The sequence below is a fragment of the Ornithorhynchus anatinus genome, chromosome 14, assembly GCF_004115215.2.
Source record: "Ornithorhynchus anatinus isolate Pmale09 chromosome 14, mOrnAna1.pri.v4, whole genome shotgun sequence".
Taxonomy (NCBI): Eukaryota; Metazoa; Chordata; class Mammalia; order Monotremata; family Ornithorhynchidae; genus Ornithorhynchus; species Ornithorhynchus anatinus.
The window spans coordinates 26,860,681-26,883,701 of NC_041741.1; the positions used below are offsets into that span (position 1 = coordinate 26,860,681).

The following is a 23,021-nucleotide window of genomic DNA, read 5'->3' on the forward strand; positions in this document are numbered from 1 at the left end:
TCTTGGAGGCGATGTGCCTTCAATAAGACTTTGAATAGGGGTAGAACATAGTCCCTACCCTCAAGAAGCTTCCAATCTACTGAGGGAGGTGATGATTAAAACAAATAATAGATGGGTGGAAGAAGAAAAAAGGAAAAGGAGATTTGTACATGAGTTAGTGCTTAAGTAATAGGATATGCGCAAAAGTCCTAGGGAAAGTTGTATTTAAGTTTTTGGAGGATTCGGGAATGCTCTATGCCCAATAGTGGAAATACAAACATGTGAGATTGGAAATTAATCAGGGATGGCTTCTGGAGGGAATGTGATGTCAGCCTCCTGCTAAGAGTCATGATCATGTCCCACCTGATTCATTCAAAATTGTGTTATCATGCATTAAATTCCTTTCAGAAACATTTGACAATAACTTAGTTACATTTGTCGTTACAACATATAGCATATAAAGGAATTCCATGTTGCTTTTCTAAAGGTTTTGGAAAGGATCCTCATTTATTGCATGTAAGTCTAGATGAAAATACACTCCACAGAATAACCTTTCAAAATACAGTCTCATTTTCTACATTCAGTACCTTAGTGTATGCCTATTCTGATGTTTACTACCAGTATACTCCCTAATTTGGGGGAAAAAAATCTTACAGTAAATTGATTAGTTCCACAGAGAATTTGCATTACTTATGGTGGCACGTTCAAAAATATATTGATTTTTTTCCTGGTTTTTTTTAATGAAATGTCAATGACGCAGTATTACTATTGGATAGTATGAGAAGATTTTCCATTGAGAGACACATACATAATTACTAAGTGGGTAGGAAGGATCAAGTGTCCAGAGTTATTTAGGGTTTATCTAGGAAAGCTCCCTCAACAAGGTTGATTTTTTGTTGTTGCTGTTATTTTTTGCAGTGTTGCGATGCACTCAAGAAGCAGTGTGGCTTAGTGGAAGGACTATGGACCTGGGGATCAGAGAACTTGGGTTCAAATCCTGGCTCTGCCACTTGGCTGCTTTGTGACCTTAGGCAATTCAGTTAACTTATCTGTGCCTCAGTTTTCTCATCTGTATAATGGGGATTAAATACCTGTTCTCCCTCCCACTTAGATTGTGAGCCCCACGTGGGACAGGGACTGTGTTCGACCTGATTATCCTATATCTACTCCAGAACTAAGTAGAGTGCATGGCACAAAATCAGCACTTTTAAATACTATTATCATTATTTATTAAAACTATATGGATTGGTAAGGAGAAGGAGGGAGAGTACCCCAGGCTGGATTCTTCCCTAGGCAATGGTTAGAAATGAGAGAATCTTATGAAAGGAAGAGTAAGTAGGTTAGTTTAACTTAATTGGAAAGAATGAGACGTGTCCTGCAAGGTATGAAAGCAGACACTTCAATCAATGGTGAGTATTGAGTGAATACTGGACTAAGCTTTATATTAAGCACTTGGAGAGTACAAAATCACTTTCTAAAAAAAAAAATTCAGTCCTTATTTCCCCATTCCTCAAGAATATCCAGTGGTTGCCCGGCCAACTCCACATTAAAAAAAAGGATAATGATAACGTTGGTATTTGTTAAGCGCTTACTAGGTGCAGAGCATTGTTCTAAGCACTGGGGTAAATTCAGGGTAATCAGGTTGTCCCACGTGAGGCTCACAGTTAATCCCCATTTTACAGGTGAGGTAACTGAGGCCCAGAGAAGTTAAGTGACTTGCCCACAGTCACACAGCTGACAAGTGGCAGAACCGGGAGTCGAACCCATGACTTCTGACTCTCCAGCCCGGGCTCTTTCCACTGAGCCATGCTGCTTCTCTATCTTACCGTAGGATTTGAAGCCCAATCAGCTCTCCCTCTTTTACCTCACGAAGCTGATTTCCTACTACTATCCAACCCACGTATTTCACTTCTCTAATGCCAACCTACTCGCTGAACTTTGACCACCTCTGTCTGCCACTGACCCCTTGCCCATGTCCGTGTCACGACGTGGAACTCCCTCTCCCTTCCACTAGACTGTAGGCTCATTGTTGGCAGCTGATGTGTATAAAAGCTCTGTTGCATTGAACTTTCCCAAGCATTTAGTGCAGTGCTCTGCAACACAGTAAGTTCTCAATAAATACCACTGATGATGATATACAACCGACCACCCTCTCCCCACTTTCAAAGCCTTATTAAAATCACATCTCCAAGAAGCTTTCCCTAAGACCTCATTTCCCCTACTCTCTCTCCCTTCTGTGTTGCTCATGTGCTTGTATTTGTGCAGAACTTACATTCATATCTGCAATTGAATTTAATACTTGTATCCCCCTCTAGAAGGTCCTTATGGGCAAGGAGTGTGTCTACCAACTCTTGTTATTTGATCTCCCAATGCCGGGACCCATCTGTTGTTTCTCATGTAAGGTTTCCATTCATGATCATGATCATTCAAAAAGTATAACAAGCCAAAATATATCTAGGAAGAAATTACATTCCTACCACCTTTCTCCTGGAATTTTTAGAGAACATATCAATGAACTAAGAAAAAGAGGCTCAGAGAAGTCATTGCTCTCCAATTTGTTGAAAATCCCAGGAAGGTAGTTGCAGAACCAGAGAAACTGAGATTTCACTTTTAATCTTTAACACTGACCTGCACATAAACTCTCTACAAAAACTCTTTCTTTAAGAAATGTCCTGCCCAGAAGACATAATTCAATTAAAATGTATTTGAACTGCTGGCAATTTCATCATTATTGATTTTTAACTTATTAAACCTATAACTCCCACACTTATCTCTTGGCTTGCGCTTCTGAATATAATCACACTTTCTCATTTAAAAATGACAATGATTTTTTTCCTTCTCCCATTTGCTACGTATCTGAGCAAACATTGACTAATTACTTTGTAGTCAGTAGAATATCAATCAATTCACTAAAAAGCCCAGTAATAAAATTTTGAGTGACTATTAGTCACTAATAGTCTTTGTGATCATTAGTCTTTGTTATTTGGGTGGGGGGGTGTAAAAATATATATTGTAGTTTAACAACAGAAGAAAAAAGAGTCACCATTGGTTCAGAAAAACACACATTTCCAAAAGTATTCACAAATGTCTTATATATCCTAAATACCTTCAGCCTCACTAATTTATAAATGGTGAGAATTATAACTGTGAATTGGCTCATTTTATTAATCAACTATTAGGAAGGTAATAATGTATCTCAATTATGATGTCATTATATACCCTTTATCATTTTTCAGTCATGGATTTTCTGAAAAGTATTCCCTTGACCCTGCCAATACTGTGCCAAAATTAATTAAGGCAAATGAGTATTTAAAATTAATTACATCCTCTTACCTACTTTTTTTCTTACTAGCTGGGGTTTTTAAGAAGGTATTTTGCAATATCTTCAAGAATGAAATGGTTCCAATTTGGGAATTCCTCTAAGCTGTTCATAGTTTCTAACAACTATAAAAAGCCTCAATGTCACACTTTAGTTATGCAACCTGACTTGTACAAGACTATACTCCAAGATAACCTGGGGTTCCTGTCTACTGGGCTGAAGTGGGACGGGGAGAATCCAAAGTGGCAACAGTAAACCTTCTCAACTTTGGAGCGTTAGGATGGCTGTTTCTGTAGTGATTGTTGGTCAGAGATGGTAAGGAATCTGAAAATCGTTCCCTTAGTTGCAAAGTTCCAACAGCTCTTTTTGTATTAAATATTGTCCTTGTATTCCTTAGTAGTCATCACTATATCATTTGAATCTTTCCACATGTGTCCATCACCATCCTCCCTGCCTCCTATTTAGATCAGATCTAATTTACCCCCTTTTATATTTTTTAATGACGTTTAATAAGTGATTTCTATGTTCCAGGCACTGTACACTGTACACTGTACACTATGTTCCAGGCACTGGAGTTGATACAAGATAATCGAGTTGGACACAGTCCATGTTCCACATGGGGCTCTTAATTCCCATTTTACAGATGAGGTAAGTGAAACCCAGAAAAATCGAGTGATATGCCCGAGGTGACGCAGCAGATGAGTAGCGGAGTAGGCATAAGAATCCAGTATTGCATTAGAACCCAGTACTTAGCACAGTGCCTTGGGCACAATAGGTGCTCAATAAATCCCAATGGATTTAAATCTTCCTGTCGGGAGAAATGGATGAACCATACCAAGACTACAGGTTCAAGAGCTTGGGTGGGGGAACTGATTATTGTGATAATGATTTGCACAGAGCCAATCCCATCCTCTCATATCTGCATGTCATGTTCCCTCTGGGTACGGAGTACAAAAAGGGAGTTGGCAGACATGGGGGCAGAACAATGTGAAATGCCAACAGAGGTTTTTAACGGGCAGGATCCATCCATGGTGTGCCATTGCCGACACTGTGACAAAGTGACATACAATCTCAGCCCAGCAGACGGTTGCCTTGGTGGCCACTGCAATCCCTGCTACGACATTAGACATCAGCCTTCCTAATTTCCAGAGAAATGCTCTTTTCACTGGGCCGTCAACGCTGCTGTTTGAAGAATGAATGAGTGAATGAATGCATTGTATTATTTTATAATCCATAGAAGGAAAGATATATCATATCATGAAATACCTAAGATTCTGTCTAGAGCAATCTACTTCATCTACACAAAATTCAGAGCATGAGCTTGTTTTTCTTTCAATGCTTGTAGAAGCTGAGCCACCCAAATGAGCCAAGTACGCCAGTGCTTAGTATAGTGCCTGGCATATAGAAAGTGCTTACCAATTATCATTTTAATAAAAAAGTGGATGGGGGAGGAGAAGGAAAAGGGTTGGGGGTAAGAGTAATGTTAGAAAACTTCTCAGGTAAACCTCTCTGTGTTGACATAATCTAGCAGATTTCTTTAAAAAATAAACTGCAGCCTCACTTTTCAAATAATTTCATATAAATTATGGTCACAGCATAGGAAGTCACCAACTTAGCCTCCCTCAAAAGAAATCCCTTAAATGTCACCATCTGATTAACATTCAGCTTTTAGGGATTGTGTATATCTTATTTGGGTTGCATTTCCAAATTTAGCAGACTAAATCACTCCTAACATCCATCCAAGAAGCTAAAAATGGCATTTAGTTGTAGTCAAGCTATTTCACTGTTTATAGCTTATGGGCAGAAAATATGTCTTCTACTTGGGTGACATATGGCTTATAATAGTGACTAAAATCTTTGTGCCATACCTCTCGGGTAGCAGTACAAAACTCACTCTGTGGTACTTTTTGAGGGATTGACTAAAATCTTAGTGCCATACCTCTCGGATAGCAGTACAAAACTCACTCTGCAGTACTTTTTTGAGGGATTCCAGCTTGTGTACAGGTACTTCTCCAGATGCTTGTAATTTCTCCAGTAGCTCAATTGCTCGTGCAACATCTGAGTGGATTAAAAAAAGGAAAGAAAAAAGAAACTTTGAGAAAAAGAACAACATAAATTATAACTGAAAGGAAAAGATCCACCATTCCAGCTTTAACAGAGTGAAGATAAAACGGAAGATGTAAAATCGGATTTCGCTACCTGGTATATCTAGTGTCCTCTACTATAAAAGCTGGGGAGAATAGGGCTCAATTACAAATTAAAGTTACTTAAAATAATGATAATAATTATGGTATTTAAGTGCTTACTATGTGGTGAGCACTGTTCTAAGCGCTGGGGTAGAAACAGGGTAATCAGGTTGTCCCACGTGAGGCACACAGTCTTAATCCCCATTTTACAAATGAGGTAGCTGAGGCACAGAGAAGTGAAGTGACTTGCCCAAAGTCACACAGTTGACAGGTGGTAGAGCCGGGATTAGAACCCATGACCTCTGACTCCTAAGCCCGTGCTGTTTCCACTGAGCCATGCTGCTTCTCTATAGAATGTATATTACACTCTATAGTCATCTTCAATAGCATTTGGTGAATACCCTAATCGGTGCAGAAAAATGACATCAAGTTATGATACATTCCTGAAATAAAAAAAAAAATCCATGTCCTAAGAGCGGAAGAAAATGAGCAGTGCAGTTATGGTCCGAACAGCTTTGACAGAGGAAATGGAAAGTGCTGGGAAGATCAATGAAAAAGGCATTTCTCCTTGATAGTGAATCTCGGGCTTAAGGATGATATCCCTAATTTTCTAACCTAAATCCCTATTATGAAGCACTTATCCTTGAACATATCTCACCCTTCTTGAAGCTAGTGGATTTCCTCCTTTTCTTTTGGTGATGAGTCCATATCTAACGTGAAAAGCTTTTCTATAGCCTGGATTGTCTAACGGGGTCTCTCACATTACCCTGGACTCTGATGATGCCATGCGTAGCTCTGCATGATGACATCATTACAGCACCACCAGCCAGAGTGTTGGCAGAGATGAATAGGAGCTTTGGGCAGGGTTTGCCACACGTGATCACCCAGAGATCTGGTTCAGTATGGCCTTTTGTCTGTGATGTGGGGAGGCAGGAAGACTCCTCCCTGACACTATTAGGGAGTGGAATCTTCAGATATGCTCCTCTTCCCCTTCCCCCTCCTCACTTAGCTACATTGCTTTGGTCTTCCATAAACAAAGTCAGCTACGGGGAAAGAGTGGGAAAGGAAGACGGTTGGCAGGGGAGTCCCCCTTTCATTCATTCAATCATTCAATCCTATTTATTGAGCGCTTACTGTGTGCAGAGCACTGTACTAAGTGCTTGGGAGGGTACAATACAACAATATTCAGGCACATTCCCCGCCCGCAGCAAGTTTACAGTCTAGAAGGGGAGAGACAACATTAAAATAAATAAATTACAGATATGGACATAAGTGCTGTGGGGCTGAGGGGGGGAAGAACAAATGGAGTGAGTCAGGGTGAAGCAGAAGGAGGTGGGAAAAAAGCAAAGGGGGGCTTAGGGTATTCCTCTTGGAGGAAATGTGTCTTCAATAAGGCTTTGAAGGAGGGGAGAGTAGTTTGTCGGATTTGAGGAGGGAGGGATGTTGAAGAGGGCTGGCGGTGAGATAGATGACAAGCGATCACATGCATCAGAAATTTCTGTGAATTAGAATCGTATACCTTTGCTCCCCAGAGATTTCTGACTCTTCCTTTAGCCTAATTTCCAAACTGCCTCGTGACACCAAATCTGTGTTCCCCATCTCTAATCTAGTCTAGTCACGAACCAAAACTCCGGGAGATCCAGACTCTGCTTATTCTCCCCATTTTCTGCAAGGCCAACGGTAGAGTCCCCTTTATGAGCCAAACACAACATCTTGGGCTGCCTTGAAGAATTTAAAGGAATCATAGTCATCACTCTCCAAACTGCAGCTCTCTTTGTAACTTCTAGAGGGGCACAATTTTAGGAGTTTGGCCAGTGGGAAACCAAGACCTCCAGAGCTGAATCCTGCTAGCCTCTGACCTCATTTGACTATGACTCTAGTCTGTTGGACGTTACATGCTGACAGAACGAACGTGAAGAAGAGAATGGAGACCAGAATCACTATGGGCATGGAGCAGATCTACCAACTCTGATGTAGTGTACTCCGCCAAGCACTTATTACAGTGCTCTGTACTCAGTAAGTACTCAATAAATACCAATGATTGTTTGGGAGTGAGGTTTGGTAAGAGATGTAACTTGGGAGTAAAGAAGAGAGTAGGCTAGAAAATAGTCAGTGGAAATAGCTGAGCCGTAAGATGGGGCGAGTTAGGGATGAGTTTTAAAGACTGAGGAGTTTTCACTTGATGAGCAACCTTGGAGGAATTCGAGGAGGGGAAAATATGCTCTAGGCATTGCTTCAAGAAAACCTATGAAGTAGCATGCAGTATGGGCTGAACTGAAGAGACATTGGAGGCAAGAAGACCAATCAGTGGTATTTATTGAGTGCTTACTTTATGCAGAGCATTGTACTTAGCCCTTGAAAGAGTATAATACACCAGAAAAGAAGAGGTTGACACAACAGTCTAGATGTAATGTGAGAAGAATTTGGACCAAGGAAGTAATTGCTTTAAACATGAGTTTAATGTGCTCTGTGAAGCAATAAAAAGAGAAATTCAGTATCGTGAGTTTAATGTGCTCTGCTAAGCAGTAAAAAGAAGCATCCAATATAAATAACTGGAGGACTATTTGAACAACTTTTTTTTCAAGCCACAATTCACACTGCCATTCCAGGCCTACCAACTTTCCAACCTACCAGATTTTAACATCTCTCACTTCTATAGTCATATGGAATATTGGCTATATATGGCATCTCCATTTATGTAAGATGTTTAGGGACAGTCACAGAATATAGATCTCTGTGATAGGAAATTTAAATATCTCTTTTTTGGTTTGAGGAATATTTGTTTTAGGTTTCTTTCAAGAACCCGCTGAAAACTCAATAACACTATATTCTGCCAGGGATTTAAGATGCTGAACACAATAAGTTGTTTATATTTTGGCCCTGGGAGTAGGCAATTTTCTCAAGACTAAAAGAACTTTGATTTTTAAAAAACCCACAAAGAACATAATTTCACATATTGTTCCTGACACAAACAGCAAGTTTGGGAGAACTGGGAGTTTTCCTTTCTAGCTATCAGGAAATCCCAATTCTCTTCTCTGCCATGCTCAGGAAATCGGTAATGAGGGACTTCTATCAAGTTCTATCTCACAAAGGCCTTGCACTGAGAAATCATATGAATGTAGCATTTCATGCTCCCAGATTCATCCACTAAATCAAAAGGGATGAATGTTTTTATCCAAAATGACATCTTGATGTATTATTCTGTTAGGTCCCTACTTAATAGTGTGCTTCCTCTGTTACCTTATCACACTAATACGGCTTGCTATTCAATTTCTTAGTCACTTTAAGGATGGTTTTTTTTTGGCGAAGGTGTGTTCAAAGCAATCTTCGACTTCAGGACTAGAGGCCAAAGTGAAACTTGGTGACTGAAGAAATTGTTTATTTTGCGTACTGTCTATTCTTTTGTGAACGTGCAAAGAATGAACTAAAAAATGAACTAAACCTAAAACAAAATTGGTGAATTTATAACATGTTCCTTCACTAATTATAAATTACTTATGTATTCGTATTCATATCTGTCTCCCCCTTGAGACTGTAAGCTCATTATGGGCAAAGAACTTGTCTACAAATTCTATTATATTGTATTCTCCCAATTACTTGGTACAGTGCTCTGCCCATGGTAAATGCTTAATAAATGAGATCTATCGACTGATTGATAGTGCTGCTTTCTCCAAGTTTCTTATAGAAAGCAGCTGACTGATACCAGAACAAAAGGAAAACACTTATTATGGGGACAATCCAAGTTATCTATTGAGTACTTCTGTGTGCAGGGCACTTCATTAAGTGCTTAAAAGCACTTACTCTAAAAGAGCAATTGAATAATAAGCATCGATGTAACCGTACTTTCTGTACCAACATGTAAATTAGGAACATTTAGTAGAAGACCATTCTAAAGAAGCTTTTTTTTTCACTGTTTTGAATTATATGACATAAGTATTCTACAGTCATGATGATCTAATTAATTGAGTCTCTCAGACGGAAGGCAAAGACATGTTTTGGGGGGCTTTTTGGCCTCCATTTTAGTACCTCTAATAGAAGGTAATCTCCCTGTGGGCGGGGAATGTTTCTCATAGCGCTCTGCAGATTGTAAACTCCTAGTGACTCGAGAACGTGTCTTCCAATTCTATTATAGTGTACTCTCCCAAATTTTTGGTGTGGTATAATTAATCAACAAATACTTTTGATTAAATGATTGATTGTGCTTCCCAAGCACTTAGCACATTTCATTGCAACATTAGATATTCAATAATTCCATTGGTATTACTATTACTAGAATGCAATTTTTAGGAATCAATTGAATAGATTATAGTATCAAAAATCCTTAATCTAGGACCTCCAAGCGACCACAGAGAACACTTACTACTCTCTGAAGTTACATCCTCTTTCATGTTTTACATATAAAACTTGACTTTCCAACATGGGGCTTGTAAAATATGAATAATGTTACCCCACCCTCTCTGTTCTCACAGCTTTCCTCTTCTCCCCATTCGACCCCCCACCTCCTCTGCTCAATGTCGCTCCTGCCACAACGCCTGGGAAGAAAATGGAAGTCATATACCAACCCACCTAGTCTGATGCTATAATCTGACCATATATCTGAAGAAAATGGAGGTCAGGTATGAGCCTACTTTCAGGAAAGCCTGCAGACCATCAGCGATTTCCCTCTAGCACCACAGAACTCAAACGATCACCAAATCTTTCTGTCAGCACAAATAGCACAGGAAAGGAGAGCCCCTTCCTAAGCCACTCTACTGAAGTAGCCTGTGGTTGACAATGATTCCCCTTTGACCTGATGTCAAGTAAACACTTAGAAACCATTAAGAACAAACAAAACGAAAATAAGACCCTGAAAAACCATTTAAATCTATCTCTGCATTTTTGTATCTTGATTGTTCGTGGTTTGGGGTTTTATCCCATGCAAAATGTTCTCCCATACACTGGAAAAGTATAGTTGGGCAACCTGGCTAGTAGAGGGATATGCCCAGGGAAATTTCCAAAGAAACTTTGCAGTCGCCTGAATAATTATTACCCCTCTTTTGCTCATTATATTGGTTCTGCCCTGGTGTCAGCTGAAGGAAACGTCTCGCCTTGGCCGAGGGAGCAGTAGATCTTGGTCCAAGACAGATCAGCACTCTCTTGTCATATTACAAAAAATCCTTTTTTTTATCAGAGTTTTGTTAATTGAATGCCAGTGTCGATGCCTCCAAAACTAATATGTCTCAGTGATTTTACTAATAGAGCAAAATTTGAAATGGCTATTGTCTGGGCCTGATAATAATAATAATGACATTTGTTAAGTGCTTAAGTCCCAGGTACTGTACTGAGCAGTGGGGTAGATAACAAGATAGCCAGGTCAGACACTAACCCTGTCCACCATGGGTTTGACAGTCTATGTAGGAGGGAGAATTGGTATTTAATCTCCATTTTACAGATGAGGAAACTGAGGCTCAGATCATTTAAGTGACTTGCCTTAAGTACACAGCAGGCAAGTGACAGAGCTGGAATTAGAACCGAGGACCAGTGTCTCCCAAGCCCAAACTCTTGTCATTAGGCTATGATGCTTCACACTGCTGATACTCAAAGTGTAAGTGAGGGTTACCTTTAGTCAACAATAAATAACTGTATTAAAACCTTAAAAGATCTTTTTTGCCACCCCCCCACCCCCATGACAACCACAGTAGGGGTACTTTTAACAGATTTTTTTTCCTTCTGGAGGAGAGGGAGAGGATTTTATTTTGAACCTTGCCATCTCTTTTAATATAAACTAAGATCAAATCGCAACTATGTGAATTAATTGATTCTGGTAAACAAAATGGCATTCTCTCCAAAGACATTTTCCTAGGGTAGTATCTTAGTCTTTGTTAAACAATGAAATAGCACAAGGCAAATGTTGTTGAGCGTTGTGGCTCTGATGAGTGATATCAGCGTTCTTCTGCAACCTTAATTCACCCCCATTAGTAGGAAAATTAAGGGGGTCTATCAAATGCATTGTTTTACTGTTGGTAGTGAGTATTCCAGTATAACTGTATACCATTATAGATTTATTTATGAACATTTTTTAAAACGTCAGTGAAACACATAAAAAGTAATAAAAATGCAATCACTTAGAAATGGTAGATACTAAACTACTTATTTGCATATCAGAAAGGACAAAATAATTAGTAAGTTAGCAAAACCAGGGATCTAGATACACTTCTTTAAAGTAGAGCTAAAGCTCAGTTACAAAATAGGATTTTTTTTTTCCTTCCCCTTTATCTTCATACCAGAGACAAATACGCAATTAATAAGGATGGTAAGAAAAAGAGGTCCACTTTAAATGGGTTTTACAAATACTAGAACCACACATCGGCTATGTGGAAATGCTATCAGCCTACGGTCCCAAGTGAAAAATGCATGAAGCAGTGACTTCTGCATAATTTAAGAAATGACAAAGGTTTAGAGTGATCTCTCATGAATCTATTTTGAGAAGTCTGGGATACTCAATGGATTTCACATCGGTGAAAGCCTTCAAAAAACATGGTCCCCTGCAGTTAATATCTGCAAAATGCCAAATGACTGTTTCTTGCATTCCAGGGTGTTTTTTTCCCCCTCCTACTGTACCTAGCTGATATCCTACTACAACCCCTCCCACACACTTTGCTCTTCTAATGCCAAACTACTCATTGTATCTCGATCTCATCTATCTCACCACCAACCTCTCCAGCCCACGTCCTCCCTCTGGCCTGGAACTTTCTCCCCTTTCCCAAAGACTGAGAGGTCCGTGTGGGACAGGGACTGTCTCCGACCTCTAACCTAGTATCTACCCTGACATTTAGAACAGTGCTTGGAACATAGTAAGCGCTTAGCAAGTACCACAGTTATCATTATTAATTATTTTATACCACAGACCACCACTCTCTCCGCCTTCAAAGCCTTATTAAAATCACATTTCCTCTAGATCCTCCCAACCAACTGAGCCCTCGTTTCTGCTATGCCCTCTCCCTTCTGGGTCACCCAAACACTGGCATTTGTATCCTTTAAGTACCTGATATTCACCCTATCCACAGCCCCACAGCACTTATGTACATATCCATAATGTAGTTTAGTGGCTCGCCCACATCCAGACTCCTTGCAGGCAGGGATCGTGCCAACCAATTCTATTGTACTCTCCCTAGTGCTTAGTACAGTGCTCTACACCCAGTAAGTGCTCAATATATATTTTTATTACCGTATTTATTTTGTTAAGGAGATGTACATCCCCTGGATTCTATTTATTGGTATTGTTTTTGTCTGTCTGTCTCCCCCGATTAGACTGTAAGCCCGTCGATGGGTAGGGATTGTCTCTATCTGTTGCGGAATTGTACATTCCAAGCACTTAGTACAGTGTTCTGCCCATAGTAAGCGCCCAATAAATACTATTGAATGAATGTAACTCTTTCAGTAGTCGATTACTGCTTATAAAAGTAAGTGCTTAATACAGGGCTTTGCACATAGTAGGCTCTCAATAAATATGCTTGAATGAATGAATGCATAAAAGCATAACTCTTTCGGTAATTGGTTATTGCTCATGAAATTTAGTGAAATCCTTTTTAAGTTCAATTTATTTTTCTTGTCCTAAACAGTGTAGCAGAACTTCATTACGTATCTAAGTTCTAAAGGCTGTATCAAAAACAAAGTATATCGATTAATGAGAGCAAATACAAAGATGTTTTGAGACAAAGAAAGAAGGTCCTAAAGGAACAATTTCAGCCCACCAGAAGACTATTTAGATTAAAATAATTTTTGAACTGTAATGTCACCATCTTGGATTGTTTATGTCAAGAGAAGAGGAAAATTCAGCAACTGATACTGCTTTCGATCAATGTCAAAAACAACCTGGCTGTGCAGAGTTTAGGGTTTCTTTTGTGGAGTTTTTTTTGGCTGAATCATAATTACCCCCAATCTTTTCTGGTCTGACCAGTGTAGGGTTAGGTAAAAAAATAAAATCATCCAATCAATTTTAACTGTGTAGTTGGAAGACCTATATGACAATTCAGGACAAAATGAGATCTAGTTTATCTTATGAATTTGGCCTATGCGATCAGGACAAGTTGCCAATTCTTTACTTCTTTTTGGACATCCTAGAGGAGTTTTTAGAATTCATCTACAAGAGCCAAGTAGGTTGAGCTTTTTTGTGTTTGCTTTTAAAGTTTTTTGTTGTTGTTTTTGTTGTTACTTCAATAGAAAAGTCCTTGGGCGCCTCTGTACTTAATTATAAAATCCTGATGGAATAATTGTACCTTGGATTGTAAAGTTCTCATCAAATATTAATCCATAGACTACCCATGGGTTTTTGTTTTTTTTAGGAATCAATCAATAGTGTTTACTGAGACCCTACTGTGAACAGAGCACTGTACTAAGCACTATATAATTAGTAGACATGATCCCTAAACTCAATAATTGTACAATCTAATGGGAAGGACAGTCACTACAACAACTTATGGACGGAAAGTCACTACAACACCTTATAAGTAGGAGGAAAAAAGAAATTCAATATGTTTGTGAGTTAATGTATAAGTAATGGTGTGGGCACATAGGTGGCCGTATATATATATATATGTGTGTGTGTGTGAAATATATATATATATATATAATGTTGGTATTTGTTAAGCGCTTACTATGTGCAGAGCACTGTTCTAAGTGCTGGAGTAGATACAGGGTAATCAGGTTGTCCCACGTGAGGCTCACAGTTAATCCCCATTTTACAGATGAGATCACTGAGGTGCAGAGAAGTTAAGTGACTTGCCCACAGTCACACAGCTGACAAGTGGCAGAGCTGGGATTCGAACCCATGACTTCTGACTCCCAAGCCCGGGCTCTTTCCACTAAGCCACGCTGCTTACACACACACACACACACACACACACACACACACACGCATATATACACACACACACACACACACATACACACATGTATATATACTGTGAAATCATGTGAAACAGGTATTGTGTCTGACCTGATTAACTGATTAACTCGCATCTACCCCAGTACTTGACACGTAGTAAGCACTTAACAAATACCATGACTGTTGTTATCATGAGTATTCTTGTTGTTGTTATTCTCTTCTACGAGAAGTTCTTATGAGTGCAGAAGTGCTGATGTGGAAATTGAGAGGATTTCAATAGGAGTGATTAGAAACAAATCAGGGAACGCTTCCTGGAAGAGATGTGATTTCAGGAGGGCTTGGAAGAAGGGGAGAGCTGTGACTGTCATAAATGAAGCAGAAGGTAGTTCCAGGCCGGGGTTAGGATTTAATCAATTAATCAGTTGTATTTATTGAGCACCGTATGCAGAGAACTGTACTAAGTGCTTGGGAGAGTACCATATTCCAGAGTCGGTAGGTAGGTTGCAGTTTACAGTCTAGAGGGAGAGACAGACATTAAAGTAAATTAAGTGCGGTGGGCTGAGGGTGGAGGTGAATAAAGAGTACAAATCTACGCGCAAGAGCAAAACAGAAGGGAGAGGGAGTAGGGAAAGTGGGGGGCTTAGTCAGAGAAGGCTCTTGGAGGAGATGTGATTTAAATAAGGCTTTTAAGGGAGGGAGAGGGAATGTCTTAAGGGTATGAAAAGGGAGGGAGTTCCAGGTCAGGGCCAGGACGTGGGCGAGAGGTCAGTGGCGAGATGGATGAGATAGAGCAACAGTGAGAAGGATGGAATTAGAGGAGTGAAGTGAGCGTGCTGGGCTGTAGTAGAAAATCAACGAGGTAAAGATAGGAAGGGCCAAGGTGACTGAATGCTTTCACGCCAATGGCCAGGAGCTTCCGTTTGACGCGGAGGCGGATGGACCGCCACCGGAGGCTCTCGAGGAATGGGGAAATATAAGCCAGAGATGACAGGAGACGAGCAATTAGGCACACCGAGTAAAATGAGGAGCAGTGGAGAAGAATGTGAGTAATTAGGAGGGAGAGATCACACCGACAGCATTAAAATAGTAGCAGAACTTATTAAGTACCCAGTTGGCGGCGTGCACCGTACTAGTAGTTTGGGAAGTACAGAAACAAGAAGTCACGTAGTCCCTGCCCACAGAGAACCTAAAACTCAATGCAGAAAGAAACGAGGAAACACTGGAGGTTTTTTTAGGAGAAGGGATGATCAGAACCAAGTTAGGCAACCCAGCGAATTATGGATCGGAGATGGGGGAGATTGGAGGGGGGAGACAACGGTGAGGAGGCCGATGTAACAGTCGAGCCCGGATAGGACAAGCGTCTGAGCCAGAGAGGTGGCCTTCTGGATGGAGGGGAAGGAGAGATCCTGGAAATGAGGTGGAGGGAGAAAAAAAAAAATCTGACATGACAGATTGATTATGTGGGTTGAAAAAGTCAAGGATAGTACCATGGTTGCTGGCTTCAGAATCTATACTATTGAAAGCAAGTGGAAAGGAGAGATAGGGTCAATGCTCCTACTGTAATCATCTGCATCTGGCCGCAGAATCCAGATTTCTTATCTACCGACAAATACGTTAGCCTTCTTTCCAAATGAGTAAAGATTAAGATGTTTCTCTTACACATCTTTGAAGGGCTGAAAAAAAAATCTTCTATTCCAAGTCGAAATTATAAACACCTCTATTTTGATCCATTTACCAGACTATGTGAAGGAGGCTTCCTTGAAATTTAGAAATAGTTGACAGTTTCATAGATTCAACATAATCACCACAGACTTTGTGCTCAGACACTCGTATGCGCTATGAGTACCTTAAATGAGATCTACAGTCCCGCAGGTCAAGAAGAAAACGCTATGACCGCAATTAAGAAGCTGTCTTTTAGTCAGGTTATTAAGACTTCAGCTGTTTCCGCGGTACGGATTTTTTTTTTTCATACACCTCAATATTAATGTAATTCCATTATTCTTTTCAAATCACTAAAAAAAAGTTTTCATTGCCTAGGAACCGTACATTCCTCAGTACCGTGATACATTTTAGCTAAAGTCCGTTAGCCCGTTTAACTTTTTTAAACGGTTTAACCCACGTTTAACTTTTGGTGGAAATACAGAATGTTCTTTCTATCATTTTGACCCTAGTTTTCTCGGAATTGTAAAGGAACGGGGTTGACGGATGAAGGGGTAGGAGGTCGTATTGTTTTAAAATCATTTTTTGGGGGGGTTGGGGGGATGGATTCATCACTTCTAACGGATGGCCTCTTTTCTAATTCTTCGACTCGATGGTCTGTGGTCCCGAGTTTAGGGCAGCTGAAGACGAGGGGGGTGAAACGGGGGATTATGCAGTGTGTTTCTGGACCCTACATGCCGGCAGCGTCCTGTGTCAATCCCCCTTTCCCCTCCACGCTCCGTACGCTCGCCGTTGCCATGGTTACCGTTCCGCATCATCTCTGGACCCGAAAGGGTCCCCATCAAGTTGTCCTACCAGGTTCCCCGGGTTACAGATCTCCAACGGGGTTCCCGGGGCGGGTGATGCGGGGGGAGACGATGCGGGGCCGGGAGCTTTTCCGTGGTCCTCGCTGCGGGATGCTCGGACCGGTTGCCCCTTTTATTAACCCTCCAGCGGGGTCATTTTTCAGCAAGGGATGCCCGGGCCTGGGCACGGGGGGATCCAACAGTTGGAGGGGCTTCTGCTGACCTTTCCCTCTCTCCCTGCAGCCGAGGACCCCTTCTGCTCCCCTTCCCCATCCCGCCAACGAGCCCGCCCCCCCGCCGGGTCCTTCCCCATCCCGCCATCGAGTCCCCCCGCTTCTTCTCCATCCCGCACTGGAGACCCTCCTCTTCTCCCCCATCCCGCTAAACGAGTCGTCCCACCCCCTGCCCCTTCCCCATCCCGCAGCGGAGCCCCTCTTCCGCTCCCCCATCCCGCACCGGAGCCCCTCCTCCCCTTCCCCATCCCGCACCGGAGACCCTCCTCTCCCCCCCCCCCCCCAATCCCGCAACCTACTGCTTCCTCCCCTCCTCCATCCCGCACTCGAGTCCCCCCCGCTCCTTCCCCATCCCGAACTGGAGACCCTCTCCCCCCTCCCCTCCGATCGCTCAGTGGAGCCCCTCCTCCCCTCGCCCATCCCGCAAACGAGTCCTCCCCCCTCCCCTTCCCCATCCCGCACCGGAGACCCTCCCCCTCTTCCCCATCCCGCCCCGGAGACCCCCTGCCCCTGCCCGCCGGGCCCCCGACCCCCCATAGCGGGGGCTCCCTCTCCCCCCCCCCGCCCCCGGCCGTGCCCCACCACCCAGGCCCCCTCCCCCCGGTGGAGCCCCCGGGCCGCCCCCCCCCCAAAGTCCCGGCCGTCCCGGCCCTACCTCTGTCCAGGCTGAGCGGGCGGACCACGGTGAGGGTGGCCATGTCTGCCCAAGGCGCGCTGGGCTCCAGCATCGGCCTCCGGCAGGGAGACCCAGAGACAGCGGCAGAGACACCTCCAGAGACGCCAGAGACGCACGGACACGGGGAGGGGAGGGGAGGGGAAGGGAAGGAAAGGGAGGGGAGGGGAGGGGAGGGGAGGGGAGGGGAGGAAAGGAGGGGAGGGGAGGGGAGGGGAGGGGGGAGGACCGGCCCGGGCAAGGGATGGACGCGGCCCGCCGGGGACGAGGGAGATGGACGGTCGGAGGGAAGGCGGAGAGATGGAGGGACGGAGACGATGGTGGACAGACGGACCGACCCGGAGGGAGTGGGGGAGGCAGTAAGGAAGAGACGGAGGGCAGAGGGAGGGCGGTGGGAGGGAGAGAGACGGAGGGAAAGAGAGAGACGGGGAGGGAGGGAGGGACGGATGGAGAGACGAGGGGGAGAGGGAGAGATGGAGAGAAGAGGGAGGGAGGGAGAGAGATGGAGGAAGAGATGGAGAGACAGAGGGAGGGAAAGAGACAGAAGGGGAGGGAGAGATGGAGAGGCAGAGGGAGGGACGGAGATGGAGGGAGAGATGGAGAGACGGGCGGAGGGAGAGAGATGGGGACGGAGAGAGACAGGGCGAGGGAGAGATGGAGACACTGAGGGAGATGGAGAGATGGAAGGCGGAGGGAGGGAGACAGATGGGCGAGGGAGAGAGACAGAGAGACGGGAGGGAGAGATGGAGAGACGGGGGAGGGGGAGAGATGGGGGAGGCAGAGAGACAGTGGGAGGGAGAGAGATAGAGACGGTGAGGGAGAGATGGAGAGCGCAGGGAGGGAGTAGAGCTGGAGGGAGAGTTGGAGAGCGGAGAGAGGGAGAGAGATGGAGGGAAGATGGATAGAAGTGATGGAGGGAAGGAGAGAAGGAGGGGAGAGACGCGGGGAGGGAGTGTGATGGAGGGAGGAGGGAAGGAAAGGGGAGGGGGGAGAGGACTGGGGCTTAGCGGCAAGGAAAGGGAAAGGTTCCGGTCGCTGGGGTCCGATGGAGACGCGATTGCTCGCTCGTTGATGGGGAGCTCATGGATCGGTGACGCTCTCTTCGGCTCAGCCCTCCGCTGCCAGCCTGGGTCACGGTGCCAGATGCCCCGGCCCGCGACTTTGCCCTTCCTCCTTCATTTGCTCCCTCCTTCCTTTCCTTCTTCCCTTCCCTTTTTCCCTCCCTCCTTCCCTCCCTCCTTCCCTCCCACCGTCCCTCCCTCCTTCCCTCCCTCCTTCCCTTCTTCCCTCCCTCTTTCCCTTCTTCCCTCCCTCCGTCCCTTCTTCCTCCCCTCCTTCCCTCCTTCCCTCCCTCCTTCCTTTCTTCCCTCCCTCCTTCCCGCCCTCCCCTAAGGCCACCTGCTGCATTCGGCCTGGACAATTTCCCTCTGATTATCCCCCAGATGATACAAAAACGGAACAGTCACGACGAGGACCTCCCTCGCCCTTAAAAAATAGAACCTTCCGTCTCCTGGCTTTTCTGGAATCGTTTAGCTTTCAAGGGAAAGATTTTAGCACCTTGAAGTACTGACGATTTCACTTAGGCGGAAATAACCCATATCGACCTAAGGATTTTGGAACTTGGGCTTGCTGGAGACAGGTGAATGGAAGTTATTTCTGTGTAAGAAGGGTTAGAGTAAGAGGAGACTTCTCCCTGACATCACTCTACGTTTAAGACCTCTTTGCTTTAAAAGGAAACTCTTAGAGTGACAACAAACACTTCTACGTCCTTGCTAGTATTTTTAGGGAGAACCCCCATCAGAGATGACTGTGTAGAATGCTCTTTTCGATTGTCTAAAAATTTGTCTTTTTTTCAAGTGGGGGACAGCACGTAACAATTTTAAGATTAAATGAAGGTGCGCCTTAAAAATTGTAATCAATTTGGCTGTGTGGTGTTTCTAGAAAGTTTATTATTTTAGAGTTCGATGTCTTTCTTCTGGTCTAGGGGCCTGGGAGTCAAGGCACCTGGGTTCTAATCCTGGCTCAGCCAGTTGCCTGCTGGGTGACCTTGAGCAAGTCACAACTTCTCCGGGCCACGGTTTCCTCAGATGAAAGCGGAGATTACATCTCTTCTCTCCCTCCAACTTATTCTGCGAGCCCCAGTCCAACCTGATTACTTGTACCCACCCCAGTGCTTCAGTACGGTGCTTAGCACATAGTGGTAGCTTAACCAGTACCGCAACCAATTAATTCATGAGTTAATCTCTTGAACAGAGCCGGCAATGTCTGGAACACCATGCCACTAAAACAATCAAATGTCAATCGATTCATTCATTTATTCATTCATCCAATCGTATTGATTGTCTTCTGTGTGCAAAGCACTGTACCAAGCACTTGGGAGAATACAGTATATCATCAACCAGACACATTCCCTGCCTTCAGTGAATCAATCCATCATATCTGTGGAGCATTTACTGTGTACAGTTCACCTGGACTAATCACTAGGGAGAGTATAACATTAAACAGACCCATTCCCTTCCCGCAAGGAATCGATCAATTCGTCATATGTACTGAGTGCTTACTGTGTGCTCAGCACCTGTACTAAGTGCTTGGAAGAGTAATTATGAAGAGAAGCAGCGTGGCTCAGTGGAAAGAGCCCAGGCCTAGGAGTCAGAGCTCATGAGTTCTGATTCCGACTCCGCCACCTCTCAGCTCTGTGACTTGGGGCAAGTCGCTTATCTTCTCGGTGCCTCAGTTCCCTCATCTGTAAAATGTGGATTCAGACTGGGAGCCTCACATGGGACAACTGATTACCCTGTATCTACCCCAGCGCTTAGAACGGTATCGCTTAACAAATACCAACATTATTAACATTATCATTACTCTGTAACAGTATAACAGACACATTCCTTGCCCGTACCTCCCACCTGGCAGTGTGGCAGTGTGGCCATTCCAGTACAAATGATTTCAAAGCGTATGCTTTTTTTTCTTTTCTCCTTTGCCCCGAAGCCATCGTCTACTGCAGTTCAAGGTGGGGGTCTGGTGCGTCTGATCGAGGAGAGGTTGGGCCTGGCGCTCTGGCCCAGCGGCCCCATGGTGGGGTGGACCGGAGAGCCCCTCACTTGTTGAGATCTGTCATCGTTGTATGTTTGAAGGTAGCCCACTTGAGGTATAGAGTACGTTGCAGATTGTATGTCATCACATCGGATACTGGATATTATATACAATATTGTTATATCGTACTCTCCCAAGTGCTTAGTTGAGTGTGCTGCACCCAGTAAGTGCTCAATAAATACAACTGACTGACTGACCGAATCAGATGGCATCTAGCCTCTCTCCAAGTGTATAGCACAGGGTCCGGGCTGCAAGGGGACGAGTGAGTCACTAGGAATGCAGTTTGCTCGGAGCTTATGATAATAATGTTGGTATTTGTTAAGCGCTTACTATGTGCAGAGCACCGTTCTCAGCGCTGGGGTAGACACAGGGGAATCAGGTTGCCCCACGTGGGGCTCACAGTCTTAATCCCCGTTTTCCAGATGAGGTAACTGAAGCACAGAGAAGTGAAGTGACTTGCCCACAGTCACACAGCTGACGAGTGGCAGAGCGGGGATTCGAACCCCCGTGCTCTTTCCCCTGAGCCACGCTGCTTCTCCACTCATTCACTCATTCAGTCGTATTTAGTGAGTGCTTACTGTGTGCAAAGCCCTGTCATTCCCTGACCATAATGAAGCTCCTGGAAGGGCAGAGGGTTGTCCCTGAAATGGGGATGGGAGAAAGCCAGATGACCCTTCCCACTGTCCCCAGCCTGGTCTAGGGGTCTGTGGGGACCCCTTGTCCTCACTGAGTTTCAGAAAGAGCTGAGATCAGTCAGTTCATTGTATTTATTAGGCACTTACTGTGTGCAGAGCACTATACCAAGTGCTTGGGAGAGTACACTATAACAACATAACAGACACATTCACTGCTCACAGTGAGCTCACAGTCTGGGGGCGGGGGTGGGACAGGCATTAATATAAATAAATTCAACATTACAGATAAGCACATAAGCGCCGTGGAGCCGGTACAGTGCTCTGCACACAGTAGGCGCTTACTAAATACTAGTAGATGAATGAATAAAGGGAGCAAGTCAGGGTGGCGCAGAAATGAGAGGAGAAGAGGAAAGGAGGGCTGAGAGAGGGAAGGCCTCTTGGAGGAGATGGTGCCTTTAATGGGGCTTTGAAGCAGGGGAGAGTGATTGTCTGTTGGATGTGAAGAGGGAGGGCGTCCCAGGCCAGAGGTCTGACAGGGCGAGAGGTCAGCAGCAAGATAGATGAGACCGAGGTTCGGTGAGAGGTTGGCAGGAGAGGAGCAAAGTGTGTGGGCTGGGTTGTAGTAGGACAGTAGCCAGGTGAGGTAGGAATTCACCACCTCTCCCACCCCCTGTCCTGGGATCCATGGCGGGGATTGGGCACCTTCCCCAGTGAGAAAGGCACCGCCTTTGCCCCCACCCCTGCTAATATCCACTCGCCGCGGCAGCTTTGGCGGTAGCGACAGCCGTGACTGTTTAAAATCCTTCAGTGTTTCGGTAAGAGCACAACTTTCACACGCCCGCTGCAGAGGTGTGTAAAGTTAGCAGCACCTACACTGAGATTCCCGAGCCCAAGCCCGTCTCCCCCAGTCTGCCTGCTGGCACCCCGAGCCCCCTCGGCTCCGACCCCGCATCGTCTGTTCTATTTCTCCTCTTTTCGCTGCTCGGTATTTTTTTCTACCAACCCTAAAGCTGTTGGCTTCCACTGGGAACCTTGTTGCTTCCGTCATTGTGCCTTCTGCCGGCCAATTCCTTCCACGGGCAGAGAGAGGGCTGCGGAGGAGGAGGTGGGGGTGGGGAGGAAGACCCCCTCGGCAGGCCCCCTCTCCCCAACCCCCATCCTCCCCTTCTCCCGCGCAGCCCTTGCCCCCACCAGTCCCCAGGCGTGTCAGGCCGGCAGTGCAAATAGAGTAAGGCCAAGGCAGCGAAATCCCCTGATGGAAGCTGGCAGCGTTGGACCTGCTCAAAAACTTATTTAAGAGTTGAGAATTGGGATTGGGAGGGACTGGGCAGACAAGGCATGATGCTGAGGTGTTGGGGAAGGGCAAGAAACCTCAGGCACTGGGGAGAAAGGGGGAAAACCGGGTCGGGAGGTTGGCAGGAATAGGAGAGGGGCAGAGGTTCTTTCCCGACAAATTCACCTGTAGGGGAAATGCTTTTCACCAGGCTGAGGAGAAACTATACCCTGTTCCCTCATATGTCTGCCTCCCACCTG

The 23,021-nt window shown here is 44.6% G+C and overlaps 1 protein-coding gene across 1 annotated transcript in view; it reads right to left on the reverse strand.

Moving 5' to 3' along the window:
* LIN7A (lin-7 homolog A, crumbs cell polarity complex component) overlaps window positions 1–17,879 on the reverse strand; it is a 68,323-nt gene extending 50,444 nt beyond the window's left edge. Inside the window, exons 1-2 of the mRNA XM_029078535.2 lie at window positions 17,743–17,879; window positions 5,238–5,356 (exon numbers count right to left, since the gene is read on the reverse strand). Coding sequence (XP_028934368.1) covers window positions 5,238–5,356; window positions 17,743–17,815 — 192 coding nt within the window. The 5' untranslated portion in view covers window positions 17,816–17,879. The remainder of the gene's footprint in view (window positions 1–5,237; window positions 5,357–17,742) is intronic.
* Window positions 17,880–23,021: the final 5,142 nt, after the last annotated feature.